The 15,654-nt window shown below is 36.4% G+C and overlaps 1 protein-coding gene across 1 annotated transcript in view; it reads right to left on the reverse strand.

The window, feature by feature from the left end:
- galnt9 (polypeptide N-acetylgalactosaminyltransferase 9) overlaps positions 1-15,654 on the reverse strand; it is a 94,614-nt gene that overhangs the window by 55,214 nt on the left and 23,746 nt on the right. Inside the window, exons 3-4 of the mRNA XM_016444762.1 lie at positions 14,341-14,507; positions 7,548-7,722 (exon numbers count right to left, since the gene is read on the reverse strand). Of these exons, the coding sequence (XP_016300248.1) occupies positions 7,548-7,722; positions 14,341-14,507 (342 nt within the window). The remainder of the gene's footprint in view (positions 1-7,547; positions 7,723-14,340; positions 14,508-15,654) is intronic.

Raw genomic sequence — 15,654 nt, forward strand, 5'->3', positions numbered from 1 at the left:
TATTAACTTTATGCAGTGTTAAGCGAGATTAAATTTACTTTGTGAACAGACACAGGCAGGCAAGCATTATTCTCTAATGTTTAACCCAGGGAGTCGAATAGCATGGCATGACAATGGCACACGCACTGGCAAATCAAACTATGAATAATAAGGCTTTGATAAATAGATTGAGGAACACGCTCAAAACTATTCTTTTATCCACCGATTTATTTCCTTTGAATTACTGCAGTTTAGCTCCGTTCGGCTAACGGTGACTGAGATTCAGGGAGAATAGCTATTGAAATGCACTGGAACACGCAATGAAATAAATTCAGCTATAAACAAGGCATTACAAAAATGAGGAAAACGCTCAACTTCTACCTTATTGTACGATCTCAGATGTTAACTTTATTCACTTACTCTGCGTTCATTCATTCAAGCGGTCGCGCGCTGCTTACATCACACACGCAACACACACACACACACACACACACACACACTGTAACGGCCATCTAATTTGTTATGTACCTTTAAGGCACCTCCTGTGATGTCATGCGTTGTCTAGGTGGGTGTGCCTGGGTAACGTTTGCGCTGGTAATATAGCGGACTGTTCTACTATACTCTGCTCCAGAAAGCATCCTGATTCTTTTATTATTGTTATTTGTAATTCGGCCAAAGTGTGTCTTGTCATTTTCTCCCCACTCTCCTCCATGTATGCGGAGAGTGCGAGGATCATTTGAAGCTACGTATAAAGACGTATGGGATCACCAACTCTCTCGTCTATGAGTATTCTTTTCCTTCTTTTATTCCTGACATCTGGGCAAATCCTAAAACACTCTGGTCGACGTTACAAGTTACGATTCGAATCTGCAATGAAATGAACATGCTAATCAGTCAAAATAAATTGACAATCTCCTTCCTGAGTTGTTATGATCAGTGTGTTCCTTTTGTGTTAATGTTGAAAGCTGTTCTGTGAAAGAGTTGGTTAGGCTTGCTTCAGACTGGCTAGTGCTAGGGTCTGATTTATGAACATCCTGTTGTCTTGGGCCTCTGTGGAATTCGGCTCCTCATGTTTCAACCATGTTTTGACCAAATCTTAGATTGTCTGATTCGGTCTAATATCCTACAATACATACAATTATTCCATTTTACATTTCTGTCACTTCTGAAATGATGGCTACACCCATGGCTACACCCCTGTTAGCCTATACATAATACTTTTAAAGCTCTTTTTTTTAATCTTGGCTTACATAAATTTCTACATATGCTATGTCATGCCATAGCATCATTAAACTAGCATCTAACAATGGACACATCATTCTGAATTTGCAAAAATAGTTCTTGAATCGAATCGAAAACCTATGAATCGATTCGCTGTCTACCCAAAGATTCACAGCCCTAGTAACCACCATTAATGCATTTCATTGTAATTAAATAATTAGATGTAGATTTAAACTGATCTGTGTCTCTCTGCATAATGTTTAGGGTGAATCCCAATCCACATACTATTCATTCTGTATAGTATGCAAGACTAGGATTACTGCATCCCAAACCGCAGTACACTGTATGCTAAAGGTTCCCAGATTAACCAAAAGTAACTAGTAAACATATCCAGTCAACTACACTGAAAAAAAAAAAAAAGTGAAATTTACTAAAATTTACTTTTCTTTTGCAAGTTTTTGGACTTTCACATGGAATTAAAAAGCCATAAGCTCTACTCTTCAGCACAATGTTAACTACAAAAATTACAACAGAAACTCTTTTAAATGTCCAACATAACTGAATATAAGTCTAGCAGGACTTTGCCTTTGCTTAGTTATACAATGCAATGTAACAAAAAGGATTCATCCAGTCCCAACACAAATTAATTAAGTGAACTTCAATTTTACATTGTAGCTCTGCAACACACATCTAACAGTCAGCTAAAACACACACGTTTTCTACAGTCAGCTAAGACACACACACACACACACACACACACACACACACACACACACACAGTTCTTTTTTCACCCACTGTGAACAAGTGCAGCCAAGTCCAGCAACTTCAACAAGGTCAAATTCTGGCCCACATAATCCATCTCAGTTATCAGTCTCTGCCATCCTATATTGCCTTAATATGAAGAATAGAATGTTTTGGCACCTTTGTTTATGAATATATTTATGGCTTCAGTTATCACATCCATTGAAGCAAAGGTGAAAGCATACACATGGCCTGTTGTACACAATTTACATCCAATTCAGCAATAATCTCTGGGAGCTTTCGGTGATCTTGTACATGAAAGGACAGTAAATCGTTATAAGGAATTTGACAGAAGAAATTAAAAGCCTAAATAGCCATAACTCCTGTGTACATGCACACACACACACACACACACACATTTGTTTTACTATATTAGTGAGGAACTGGTGATATTTTCTGTCCCCTAAAACTTGTCTGGTTCCTACAATACAGATGATTTCAGGTTTTATCTTCCTCTTGGGGACGTTTGGTCTTCACAATGTACGCAAAACCTTCTACACACACACAGCAAAATACAAAATCGATAAAGCTGAAGTGTGTAATATGTGTGCCACTTATGGGACCAAAGGGAAGGGCAAAAATAATGATTTTCAGGATTTTTTGCAGGTCTTCTAAACACTCCTACCACCCCATTTCCATTATTTGGTCCCACTTCAAACTCTAAACTCTAAATTATACGGAAAAGAGCTGTGTGGCAACTCAAACAATCACAGACACAGTGTTTACAGTCTTCAAGAAGTCAACCTTAGGAATGGCTTACTTACAGTTCAGCACACTAAGCTGCGACAAAGTATTTTTAAAACTGAAAAAAACACACACTTCCGCTTTAAAAACATATCAAAAGATCAAAGTATTACACTCACAGAAGAAGCTGATAAACAACTACTGCACACTTGTTCAATCTAGAACCACATTTACAATGAATTTCAGATTCTCTAATGTATCACTGTGTGTCTCCCTTTAAATCAAGCAGAGCTCCTCAGAATCCGGAGGCAGAGAAGAAATTGAAGGAGAGAGAAAAGGTGTTAGAGATCAAGAGAGGGAGGCGTAGAGATGAGAGATCAGAGAATGAGCATGTCAAACACCGCGGTGAACAATGGGGACTGGAAGAATAGGACACAGGGCAAAAGGTTACAGCGGTGGAAGGTTGGAAATACTTTTCGGAAAAACAAAAAACAAAAGCTGGCCTACAGATGACAATTACCAGTCAAGCATCTAATGACGCACACACACACACACACACACACACACACAAAGCATTTTAGAATTCAGCAGCAGATGATAAAAGACCTAAGTCATGAATAATCAATAATGCTCACCAGAGGCCTTCTCCTGTATTCATACAATCACAGCTAATCCTGCCAGTCCACAGAACACTGCGCTGGGCCACTCTATAAAGGTTAAACTTGTTTTATGAGTAATGAAATTCTGTCAGGAGCCTGATACTTTAATACAGGCATGTATGTACAATGCATACTGAAATACACACCGATTGTGACTAGGAACGCAAAGGTAGATCTCGTTCATTTCAGGCAGCTGAAAAATTCTAAAAAAGAAACACCAAGAATCAAATAAAATTCACAGAATGTGCATAAAACAAGGTGGTGTGACATTGCGAATTAAATAGCTGAATTTTAATTGAAGCAGCAAATAAGATTCAGAATGGAAATTCATACTGTAAGGAAGTGCAATTACAATTAATTAAAAAAACATAAAAAATCATTTAAACGTATTTTTTGAAAGAAAATGGAAGATGGCATGAAAATATCGAGAGAAAATATATTTTTTATATATTTTAACTCCTCCCCACATCCAAAAATTAAATTACACAGGTAAAGAAGTTATTATACAAACGACATATCCACATATTTTCAAATACAAAAGCACACCATGTATATACATATCAGTCAGTAGAGTGAGAGGTATCTAACGTTGCCTGTGCCAATATTTGCTTATTTTCCAGAAACGGTATAAACAGATTCCAATTTTTATGGTAGTCCTTCAGTTTGCCCTTTATACTGTAGCGTATTCTTTCCAATGGAATATACTGTAATGTGGCAGATCTTTCAACCAGTGATCAATGGATGGACCTTCTATGTTCTTCCAGTAAAATGCTATAAAACTGTAATTTTAACTAGAAAAGCTCATTTGGCAAGGCAAACTTTGAATGCTGGCTTGACAATGTCTTGTTTGAAAAGTTTTACACAGTTTTATTGCTGTCATTCCAATTCAACTTTGCCTCAACAAGTCATGAATAATGAATGAGTTTAGAACACTGTGCTCTGTGCTGAAGAAAAGGTTTTGTGTAAGGCACAGTAGGTGCAATTTATGACCCACTGGACTGGCTGTACTGTAACTTCATGCCAAACACACACACACACACACACACACACACACAATACATCTTGAATCTGACAGGCCGACAAGCTCAAATTAGGGTGGAATTACAGGCTGTGGTATAATTTGTTATGTGCTGTCCACAAGTGTCACTCACACTGAAGACTGAAACACCTTTAGAAAATTACATAATTCACAAGCTAGCGCATACAGACGACAAAGTAAAGGGGTCATATGATGCTTTTTTAAAGATCATTATTTTGTGTATTTGGTGTAACAGAATATGTTGACATGCTTTAATGTTCAAGAAACACATTATTTTTCAAATACTGTACATTATTGTAGGTCCTCTACGCATCATATGACCCCTTTAAATTACACATATGCAACTGTAGCTATGTGGAGTAGACTGACTGCAAAATTCACCCATGCCAAAATCTGCTATAATCAGAACTTATTTTACTTGTCCATGAAATATAACACAGAACGTGCAGAATTATAAGTAGATGCATACACTAGCATTCAAAAGTTTGCGGTCGGTAAAAAAGAAAGTGAAATAAGTCTCTGCATTTTTTTGATACAAAAATACAGTAAAAACACTTATATTGTAAATATTTTACAGTATAAAAATAAGTTGTTTTCATATTCTAAAACATGAATTTTCAAAAGCCATTACTCCAGTCTTCAGTGTCACATGATTGGACTGGAGTAATGGTTGCTGAAATTCAGCAGGAATCAATTACATTTTAAAATATATTCAAATTAAAAACAGGTATTTTAAAATGTAACAATATTTCACATTAATGCTGTTTTACTGCAATTGCGAAAAAAATTAATGCAGCCTTTGTGAGCATAGGAGACTTCTTTTAAAAACATACTGTATATACTACATAAAATATATCCCTTGGCCATTGCAGTACAATGCACAACATGACTTCCATACAACGACTGCCTATAATATTACTGATCCCCTCTGTGCATAAAACGTGGCTTGAGTTGAAAAGATTTGCCAAACCTGTCGGGAGGTAGACATGAGGTTGAAAGATAACTCGTCAGACCATAATACCTTTTCCATTGCCCAGGGCTCCAGGTTTTACGCTCAATACACCAGGTTATATCTTTGTGTGTTGGCCTTAGAAACAAGAGGATTCGGAACAGCAGCCCTGCCATAAATCTGAGCTTTGTAAAGCTCATGACATACAGTGTTCTTTTTTTTTTAGTGAAGAGGATTGAGGTTTGTGGTCATATTTGAGGAGCTACTTTTGTGCCACTTAGCAACTGTCCTGTGAAACATCCATCGACTCCTCTTGGGAAAGGCAAAAACTTTAAGCAAGGAATTCACTGCGCTTACTGACAGCACTGCTTATCTGCACGCTCCGTCTGGGTTGTTTCAGTTCCTGCTTTAATAAAGAAATTACTAAGTAACAGCAAAACACTGAAAAAAAATCTGAGCTGAGCACAGTCTGCATGGCATTTGGGTATTGTATTCAAGGCACAGCACTATATGAGTACCTAGTGAAAGGGAAAATTCACTCACAAATGTCAAAAACCCTTATTAATTTATATTTTTACTGAATTTTACTGAATTGATGCTACATTTGAAAAACGGTTGCCCTTAACACATGAAATACTTTCAGTGTTTCTGTGACCGATGCTCTTGCAGTTCATATATTGACTAATTTGCCTCTTTGGAATTCTGTTAGTTGCCTCCATTTGCTTTGAAACTAATATATCAAAGTGCTAATTGTCAAACCTCCAGCACAGTGTACTGCCAATATGAAATCAACTTTCCTTTGAAGCTGTGCTTGTAAGTGTGGTTATGTCAAGTTACTTCAAAGTTTAAAATTTTATGTTTCTATAAATAGAAAAAAGTTCTCAACTATGCATCAAATGTGTTTCTTTTTCTTTTTTTTTCTTTTTTTTTAACAAAATAAACACGGGGGAACAACATGGGAATATAGTGCAAAAACGATGTGAATTTAAAGTCCCGAGTCAATCTGACAACATTGGAGTAACGGCTGAAGGAATAGGGCAGTGCTGACATGAGGATAGGAGTTCATCATGGCTCAGAAGAGATTTTATTTTTGAGCTAACAGTATGTTAAAGAGGTGATGAGGAATCACATTTTCCTTGATCTTTTTGACATACAAGACATTGGTGTGCTGTGAAAACATATGCTAATTTCAAAACTTCAAAAAATGTTAAAGAGGGTGTTTCTTAAAAGCAGAATTCTAAGCCAAATAGAGGGTGGAAAATTGGCACGAAAAACAAAATAATGACTGTTTTTGACACAAAAAAAACTTGTAATGTTAGGGAATGCTTAAGGGGGAATACAATAAATTATGATATGACCCCTTTTAAATACAAAACTAAAATGCGTTTAATTTCCAACCGTTTCAATTCACACCTTGAAATTTGGAGCTCACACAGAAGGAAAAGACATTTAAATGAAATAGCAATCCAAGTTTTGCACGAGGGAAGCGATAATGAAACTCTAATTTAATTTTGGCTCCAAAATGAGGTATGCATCTCCTGTCTTTCCGACCGCTGATCCGGCATCATGCGCCTGAGACGGTGGCCCCATTCAGTGATCATCTCTCCATTAAATGTTTATGTTGTGGAACAAAGAGGAAAAGCTCATTAATGGTTAATCCATAATTCCCAAATGGAGGTCATACTACTCTCATGGGAGGCCTTAATGAGAACTCATTGCTGTTGAGTTGAAGGAGGTGACAGATGAAGGATGCTTGAGTTCATTTAAGGATTGAGAGAGCGGTGGGTACAGCAAGTCTCAGCACATTAGTCATTCTGTGTTTTTGGAGGCAGCAAACAATGACTTTATTCTTCTACCTGGACTGTGGTTTGAACGCCGGTTCTAACCAGACCAGAACTAAACAGCATGTACCAGCGTAAAAAAAAAGACTTCTCAACAGGGAAGCCCATTACATTCAGAGAGGAAAATGGTTATTTAATTTGGGGCACATCTGATTCATCCATTTCTGAGATCATTAATCTATCAGTTCATTTTTGACAGATGCTTCAGATAAAAATCCATCAGGCTGCTTTCCTCACTGAAGTCTAAGCTACCATTGATGTCATGATGAATATTCTATGTTAAATCAAGGCTTTGTCATGTGAAGCACGCCAGTGATATTCTGAGTGGCGAGACAATGCCTTATAAAATAATAAAAGACTGAATCCCACTTACCAGCCTGTGTTGAACTCCACGTGGGCGTCAAAGAAGCCCACAACAGGAGCAGTGGCTGCGTTCCAGCCGTGAATCCTGGCTCGTATGAGTCCCTCTCTCTTACTGTTCCTCACGATCTTCACCAGGCCGGGATATCGCTTGTTCACGTATTGATCCAGATTGAACTTCAGCTCCACTACAAGAGAAAAACAGAGCATGTGAAGGGAGGAAATCCAAACCTCCTATATCAATAACAGGGACTTCGACATTTGTCTTTTTATTATATGAAGGTCACATTGTCTTGGAAACCCTTTTTTCATGCCACATTGTGCTTCTTTTGTTTTTGTTCCTTTTATGCATGGGTTTTATTGTGAAGGCATTGATTATTAATGGTTTTTGATCTTATAAATTCATCAAACACTATTGCAAAACTGATTGCATTTTAAAAATCATCTAATAATCTAAAAAAAAAAGAGTGAAATTAACCAAAATTTAAATAGTTGTGTTGCTTATATCTGTTTTTATGACAATTTTTAAGCGACAGCCGAAAACTCATCTCTTTCGTCATCCTGAAATAAAAAAACAAAAACATTGCTTTCTCTTTCCTTAATCTAGCTCTTTCCTTAACCTGTCTAGCTTGTTCTAATAAAAACAATGGGCCTCATTCTTGAAACTTGCGTAAATATATGAGTAAATTCTGAGTAATTTGCACGTAAAACAGACCTTCCCGAAAACTCTCCTTCACTCTCTGATTCACAAACGCTTCGTAAATGTCCGATTTGATAGTTAAACATGTGTATGTTAATGAATTCCAATCATTCTTGTGCACGCTCATTCACAATTAGCATAATCCCCGCCTATGAATTAAGTAGGATGGTTGGTCGCTATTTGTCCCACCCGTCCTCTATTTACGACTGGGTAAATAGTGACAATGACGAGCGCTGCGTTTTACAGTTATCAACTCAGCTGCAAAAAAAATTAAAAAAGAGAGCAAGGGCAGATGAACTTGTAATTATTAGTGCATCAAAATTCAGTGTCATCAGTTTGCCAAAAAGAACACAGAACGTTTTACGCACCATTTGCACATGGTAGGGAGCAGGTGTAAATTCATTTCGTATCAACTAACATTTTGAAAATACGACTGCTCTCATTAGAGTTACATTTTCATGAATTCGAAAGTTTACATCAGAACGGCTTTACGAACAATTTACACAAAAATTAGTTCTGCTTGTGTTTCATGAATGAGGCCCAATGTCTGAAACTTTGTATCATGAGCACTTCCTGTGTTTATTTGCCTCTTTAAGATGAATCGCTTGTTGTATTTCCTCAGTTGTAAGTCGCTTTGGATAAAAGCGCCTTCTAAATTAATAAATCTAGTGTAAATGAGATGAGAAATGAAATGTGATGTTTAAAGAAAACAGAAAAAAAAAAGACAAATACAAAGTAAAAATCTGATTATTTTTATTTTGCGCTTTTTTTGTGTGTCCAAATTTGTTAAATTAAGCACTAAGTGTAAATATTCATTCATTTTGTATTTTTTGGCTACATAAAATGCAAGCTATGAAATCTTGTCTCTTAATGAGATGCAGATGTGATGCAAATGTCCCCCAAACAAGACAAAACATTATATCATAATACAGTTATATGCACAGTGAGAGTGTGAAAAGCATGTTTTATGGCTAAAATCTGAAGAAACACCCCTGTAACACCCCTTTCCATTGCACAAATGCTCTTAATAGCGGAAAAGATTCTATAGATTTTTTAAATGTTTTTTACACTTACAAAAAAAAAGGTTATTTTAAGAACTGTTTACTTAAAGGTTCTTTGTGGAACCAGAATAGTTCTTCTATGGCATCACTGCAAAAACAAACAAAAAAAACTTTTAGAACCTTTATTTTTAAGAGTGTATCCCCTTTCGCTCATGATTTTGAACGAAAAAAAAAAAAAAAAGTGTTGAATTCTATACGATAAACTTAATAGCATAAAAGAAAAAAGAAGGTTTTCGTGGCACTATAGATGACATGGTAAATAAATCTGCCTGAATCTCCCCACTCCTTTAGTCTCTCAGAGTTAGCTATCTGTCCTCATTCAATAAGAACTCTGGGACGTAAACAAATGGAGTGCAAGGAGAACACACACACACTCAGAGAGACAACCACACACATACACACACTCAAGGAAGATAAATGAGTGTTTGGGCTCTTTCCTGCAGGTTTCTGAGTGCTCTAGTTTCTATGGGGAGAGGAATTAGGAGGAACAGAGCACTCTTTAAGGCACTGATGCACACATCTACCTCCCCTCTCATTCATCAGCTTAGAAGAACGATTAACATTTCAGTGTGTCGGTGCAATAGAAAACCCTGGCACTGGATTTAATCACCCAAGAATATGATTAAAAATTATTTTACATAAAAGGTGAGATGTTTTTATGTTTGCCCATAAAGATTCATAGGCCACATACATACTGTAACGTTTCAGGAGTGACACCTGTATTTAAATACTAAACCACCATCAACAGAGCTGTCATGTTTTATGTTTGGAAGGCCACCTCACAGAGTGCGCTTGAAGGGTTGCCATGTCCACTTATTATAAGCGATGCTTATCAAGCACCTTTGGGCTTGTTATTTATTGCAACATTATAGACCATAGAACAAGTATGACCATTTATTTTAACATTATATCTGCACTTTTCCCCCTGAATTGCCATTGTGTTCTGAAAAAAATCTCATTCTCATTACTATTATAAGCAAATATTATAAATATAAATGCAATTTAGTAAAATGACTATTACAATGATGTATACTGATTAGAGCCCGACCGATATGGGTTTTTTGGGGGCCGATGCCGATACCGATATTAGGGAGTAAAAAAAACCAGATACCGATATATCGGCTGATACACTTTATGTTTAGGCTATGTTATAGTATAGTCAAAAGTTTGGACACGTGTGCCGTGATGCGCAGATCAGCTCTAGTCTCTAACGTCACTGAATCTGCTGTTAAAAATGAACCATCCATTCATCATATCATCATGCAAAACTAAGAATTAGAATCATTGTAATGTGACGATCAAATATAGGTGCGGGTGGGTGGCAGGCGGATAATTTTAAGCAGCGGACTCGGGTGAAGTTTGAGCTCATCCACTCATCTCTACATTACACTGACCTGGGTCGCCAGTAGCAAACAATGGAGCGCACTCTGCTGGACAAACTAAGTAATTATACCATTCAGAAGCATTTAATCTGCGTTATATGTTCTGTAAAAAATATATATATATTCATATCGGCGGCATATTCGCTGATACCGATATATCGGCGACAGGCTCATATCGGCCAATAATATTGGCTAAATGATATATCGGTGGGCTCTAATACTGATATATACACATGCAAAAATACTGTCTTCTAACAGGCTCTCATCACAGTACACACACATTTTTTAAATTACTCAACTTAATTTTGTTTCTTGTTTTTGATTTTGGGGTGAAATGTAATTTTTTTGAGAAACATTTCTTAAGCATTTTCCTGAAATTCACCCAAGTCCAATAAAAGTGTCTGCTAAATTAATAAATATAATGTGAAAGTACAGTACATAAATATGTTCATAAATTATATTCACGCTGACTGCTTTTAATGTCAGCTCTGCTCCAGTTATTATAACACGGCCATATTAGGGCGGGCACAAAACGCAATTCAGTGTGTGTCGAACAGCGTGCACACACACACACACACACACACACACAAATGTGCTGTTAGAAGTTATAGGATTCTCTCTGGTGCGTTCTGAATGAGATTGAAATTAAGAATCATGAGGCAGAAATATTTTATAATCATTCACCAATCAATGAAGAAGAAATATCCATCCATCATACTGTGAATAGAACAGCAGAAATAAGTTCTGGAACACAGCAGATCAAAATTGAGCATTATGAAAATATTTGAAATGCAAAGAAAGCCATTTTCCTCATGGATGCACGTGTATGTGTGTGCCATTGGGCTTCAGTAAAACAGGGATCATCCACAAATTAAAAAAAAAAAATAAAATCAATTTGTGTTCCATAGAATTAAAATAAGAAAGTATGAATGAAAGCGAATGGTTTTGGAACAACATTAGGGTGAGTAAATGATGATAACATTATTATTTTGGGACGAACACTAATTTTATCCACAGAATTTGGCCTAACGTATGAGGATTTAAATTGTGTAGTTTGCTATATACAGCCAGATGTCATTTACTAGCTGGAGTCTCAAATAAAAGAACATCCTTGAAAAGTATTAAACAAACTCTTCATCTAAAGGGCCTACATTTCTTTTCATTTGGACTGAAACCCATTATTATCTGTTTACAAGCGACGTCTAAATGAATTGAATTTCAAGGGTGCAATACCACTCCGTGTCTGATGAGATGAGAAAAATAGACACGATGTCCCTTAATATTATTCACAAGGTAAGAATGAATGCTACCCTGCATAACAGGATTCAGCTGAGATTAATCCAAACAGACAGGGATGATGGAGGGACAGAAAAGGAGGACAAAAACCTTATTGGCTTCAGTGAAAAGTGTAACACGAGAACGGCACTCTATTAAACGTCTTCATAATGGACAGAAGACTTAGAGAGACAGAGACACGCTCGCTAAGGTCAATTCATTATTCAAGTGGTGAGGGCGCCTGTACTTCCAGCCGTTTTTTGGGTGCGAGCGCTAAACCGGAGACGACAAGCTACAGCGCAGAGAAAAGGTCAAGTAGGCAACCTTTGCATGTTAACAGTTTAATGTCAGCTGGAAGAAGCTGAAGCATCAGCAGGAAATTAGCATATGAAATTAGAAACGGTCAAGGCCACATCCAGAGAAGCTGAGTGTGTGAGATAACAGCAAATTGGGAAGATAGTGGTTCTGCCAGTCATCTGTTCTCCACAATGCTCCACCTCTGTGCGTATCTCTTTTTTTTTGCAAACAAGATTGAGAAGTACTGGCATTTTAAATTTATATCAAGTATATCTGCTAAAAGGGAAATTTTAACAACATTCAGGAGTATACTGGAATATTGAAATGTATCATTTTATAATGCATAATTAATGCATTCACTACTGGTCAAAAGTTTGGAATCATTAAGAATTTTTTGCTGGTTAATTATTTACTTTTAAACGAATCCTTGCCAAGGCTGCATTTATTTGATCAAACATACAGTAAAAACTGTGAAATATTATTATGATTTAAAATCATAATAGTCTATCAATAACATAATAGTTAAAATCAAAATATCCAATTGATCAATTCTAGGACTAAATCGTGGGCAATAGGCCATGGGGGGAAAAAAGAAAGCAAGCATATTTATGGAGCATTGCTTATGTCAGCTAGACTGTGCTAAAGCAAGCATGCAGCTATGGCTAACATCCAGTGCATAAAAACAAAATATTATGATAGTCTTCAGTGTCACATGATCCTTCATAAATTATTCTAGTATGCTGATTTGGTGCTCAATTGCTAATAATGTTTTGTATTATCAATGTTAAAAACCGTTTTTGCAGCTTAATATATTTGTGTCAAACCATGATAATATTCACAGGGTTCTTTGACAAATAGAAAGTTAAAAAGAACACCATTTATTTGAAATAAAGACATTATAACATTATGAATAAATAGCAATAAATAAAAATACTAAATGTAGTTATAAAAATTTTGTTTTCGATTGTAATAATATTTTACAATACTACTGTTTTTATTGTATTTTTGATGAAATCCTTTATTTCGTAAAGGCTAAAAATAGAGTGCAACGATTTCCAGAATCTCTATTCAACTGAGGACTCAGAGAACTATTGAAAATCACAGAAAATGTTTTTAAAAAGTTTAATTGTGATCAGGAGAAGAACCAATTCATTAAATTAATTCCACATAGTACTTCAGAGAGTGGCCCTGTGTCAAATGGCACACTCGATGCGGACTTGCGGTCTCATGGCCTTCATTCACACGTGTCCATGAGGTCCACGGGCCTGTAGGGTATCCCATTTATCATTTTATGATTCAGAAGGGTGCTCATGAGCGCCCTCTTTGCAGCCTCTATGTGTCCTCAATCCCGAGCCAAACCTGCACTCACATGAACAAAACCCAGTGATGAAGAGGGTTCTAGAAGAGAGAATGGTTCATTATTGCTCCACCTTGCTTGGTTTTAAGGCTGTATGCAATAAATAACGTGACACAGAAAACATATTTTTATGTGACACCAAAAAAATAGTTCATTACTGAAAAAAGCTAAACTATTTTGAGAACAGCTGAGCTGCTGCTGTCACACTAATGAAAAATGTTCAGTTAGAAGCATCACTACTTTTAGTTAGTCCGATACTTCGGAGCAGTTTGACCAGATAAAAACGACTGCACAACATACAGCGTCAGTGGGAACTGTAAATAATGTCTCAAAGAAAAATGAACAATCTGTCTTGCCTTTTAAAGCTTATTTATAAACCTTGAGTTGTGTGCAAGAGTACACACCTAAAGGTTTACTCTTGCGGTGTTTGTCTCTTGCTGTTTATTTTTCCTCTTTTTGTTAGTCTTTAAGCGCAGTCTCTAACCAAGCAACAAAAATGTTTGCTTGCTCAGACAAAATACAGACTGTTACGGCATACCAAAACAGGTTAGTCATACTTTATCTGAGGATGCCGTGCTGTGTTTATTCAGGCGGCATTTTATGTACACTTTCTTTATAAAGGCTTTTACGGCTGGAGCAACAAGAGAAACCGGTAAACGTTAAGCAGCTGTATTGGTTTCAGTGAAAACAAAGCAATAAATCATTCATGGAAACATAAAGGGATGCGTCCTTACCGCTGTCACTGTTGTCGTCCACCAGTATGATTTCTTTGAGCAGGTGTGCCGGGGTATGGTTGACCACGCTGTGTACAGACCGCAGGATGACAGACAGAGCTTCATTCACAAAGATGAAGACGACAGAGATCTGGGGAAGGTCATCAGAGTAGGTCAGCTGCTTACACCTGGACAGAAAACAGACATCAGTGTATCAGTTTGCAGCTTTATAGTCAGAACATTTAACATAGGAAAATAACAACTGACCATAATCATTTTTGTGGTATATTATGCAGGCTTTATTGTGTATGTCTCTACTTTTTTATTTGTATCATTATTATTTATAAATAGTATTACTATTTTATTGTTTAAATAATAAAAAAAAGAAAGTCTCAACTTTTAAATATTCTGTTTCACGTTACACTTTCCACGCCAGCATTTTTTTAAAAGTTGCCAGTCACCGCCAGCATTTTTGATCATTTTCAGAAATATCTGAACATGCAATACATCAAAAGAAAGAACTTAAAAAAAAAATCAGTTTTATAGCTTAATGCATTCTTTCTTATCAACACATGAATATAGGCAAGTTTCATACATTTTGGCTAAAAAGCTGAGAAAAGCATTTTTTGTCAAAGACTACATCCAGATTGGATTCAGAGACCAGATTCAGATGACCAAAACATAGACGGAGTAGATCGCTTCTATCAACCCTATACAGATTCCTGGGTTGACAATTAATTTGGTAATGTTCGGCAGTTTTGATTTATATTCTGTTTAAAGTTTGATGATCATGATATTTGATATCATGATATTAGCTTGTTTCTGCTTCTTCTTCATCTTGTATTGATTCAGAGTTTCCGTACTCTTTCAGAAGATATGTAATAGCGCACACTACCATATAACAATGAACACATGGAAAGCCAGAAAATTCCGTCAATGGCAGAGAAAGAGTTAAAAATTAAATGCAATGCAAATGCCAAAATGAAAAATGCCACACATAAAGGGAGAGGCATCATCTTTCTCCACACTGTGAGCAGGACTTTAATATGTTTACTAACTTGTCATCACAGCTTCAGTCATAACCATATTTCATGATATGACATAAGGCCCGTTCACACCGAGGACAATAACTACAAAGATCACAGAGACATTCTGTTTATTATAAGCACAGGATGCACAAATGCTAGAGCTCTTTAAAGCAGGATGGATTCTGATTGGCTGTCAATTCTTTTATCGTTTATCAGCTAGAACATTTTTTTGAAAGTGATTCCAACAATATTGTTCCTCTGTGTCATTACAGTTGTATTGTGGATGCTGCAATTTTTTTTTTTTTTT

The sequence above is a fragment of the Sinocyclocheilus anshuiensis genome, unplaced genomic scaffold, assembly GCF_001515605.1.
Source record: "Sinocyclocheilus anshuiensis isolate Anshui unplaced genomic scaffold, SAMN03320099.WGS_v1.1 scaffold1136, whole genome shotgun sequence".
NCBI classification, from domain to species: Eukaryota; Metazoa; Chordata; class Actinopteri; order Cypriniformes; family Cyprinidae; genus Sinocyclocheilus; species Sinocyclocheilus anshuiensis.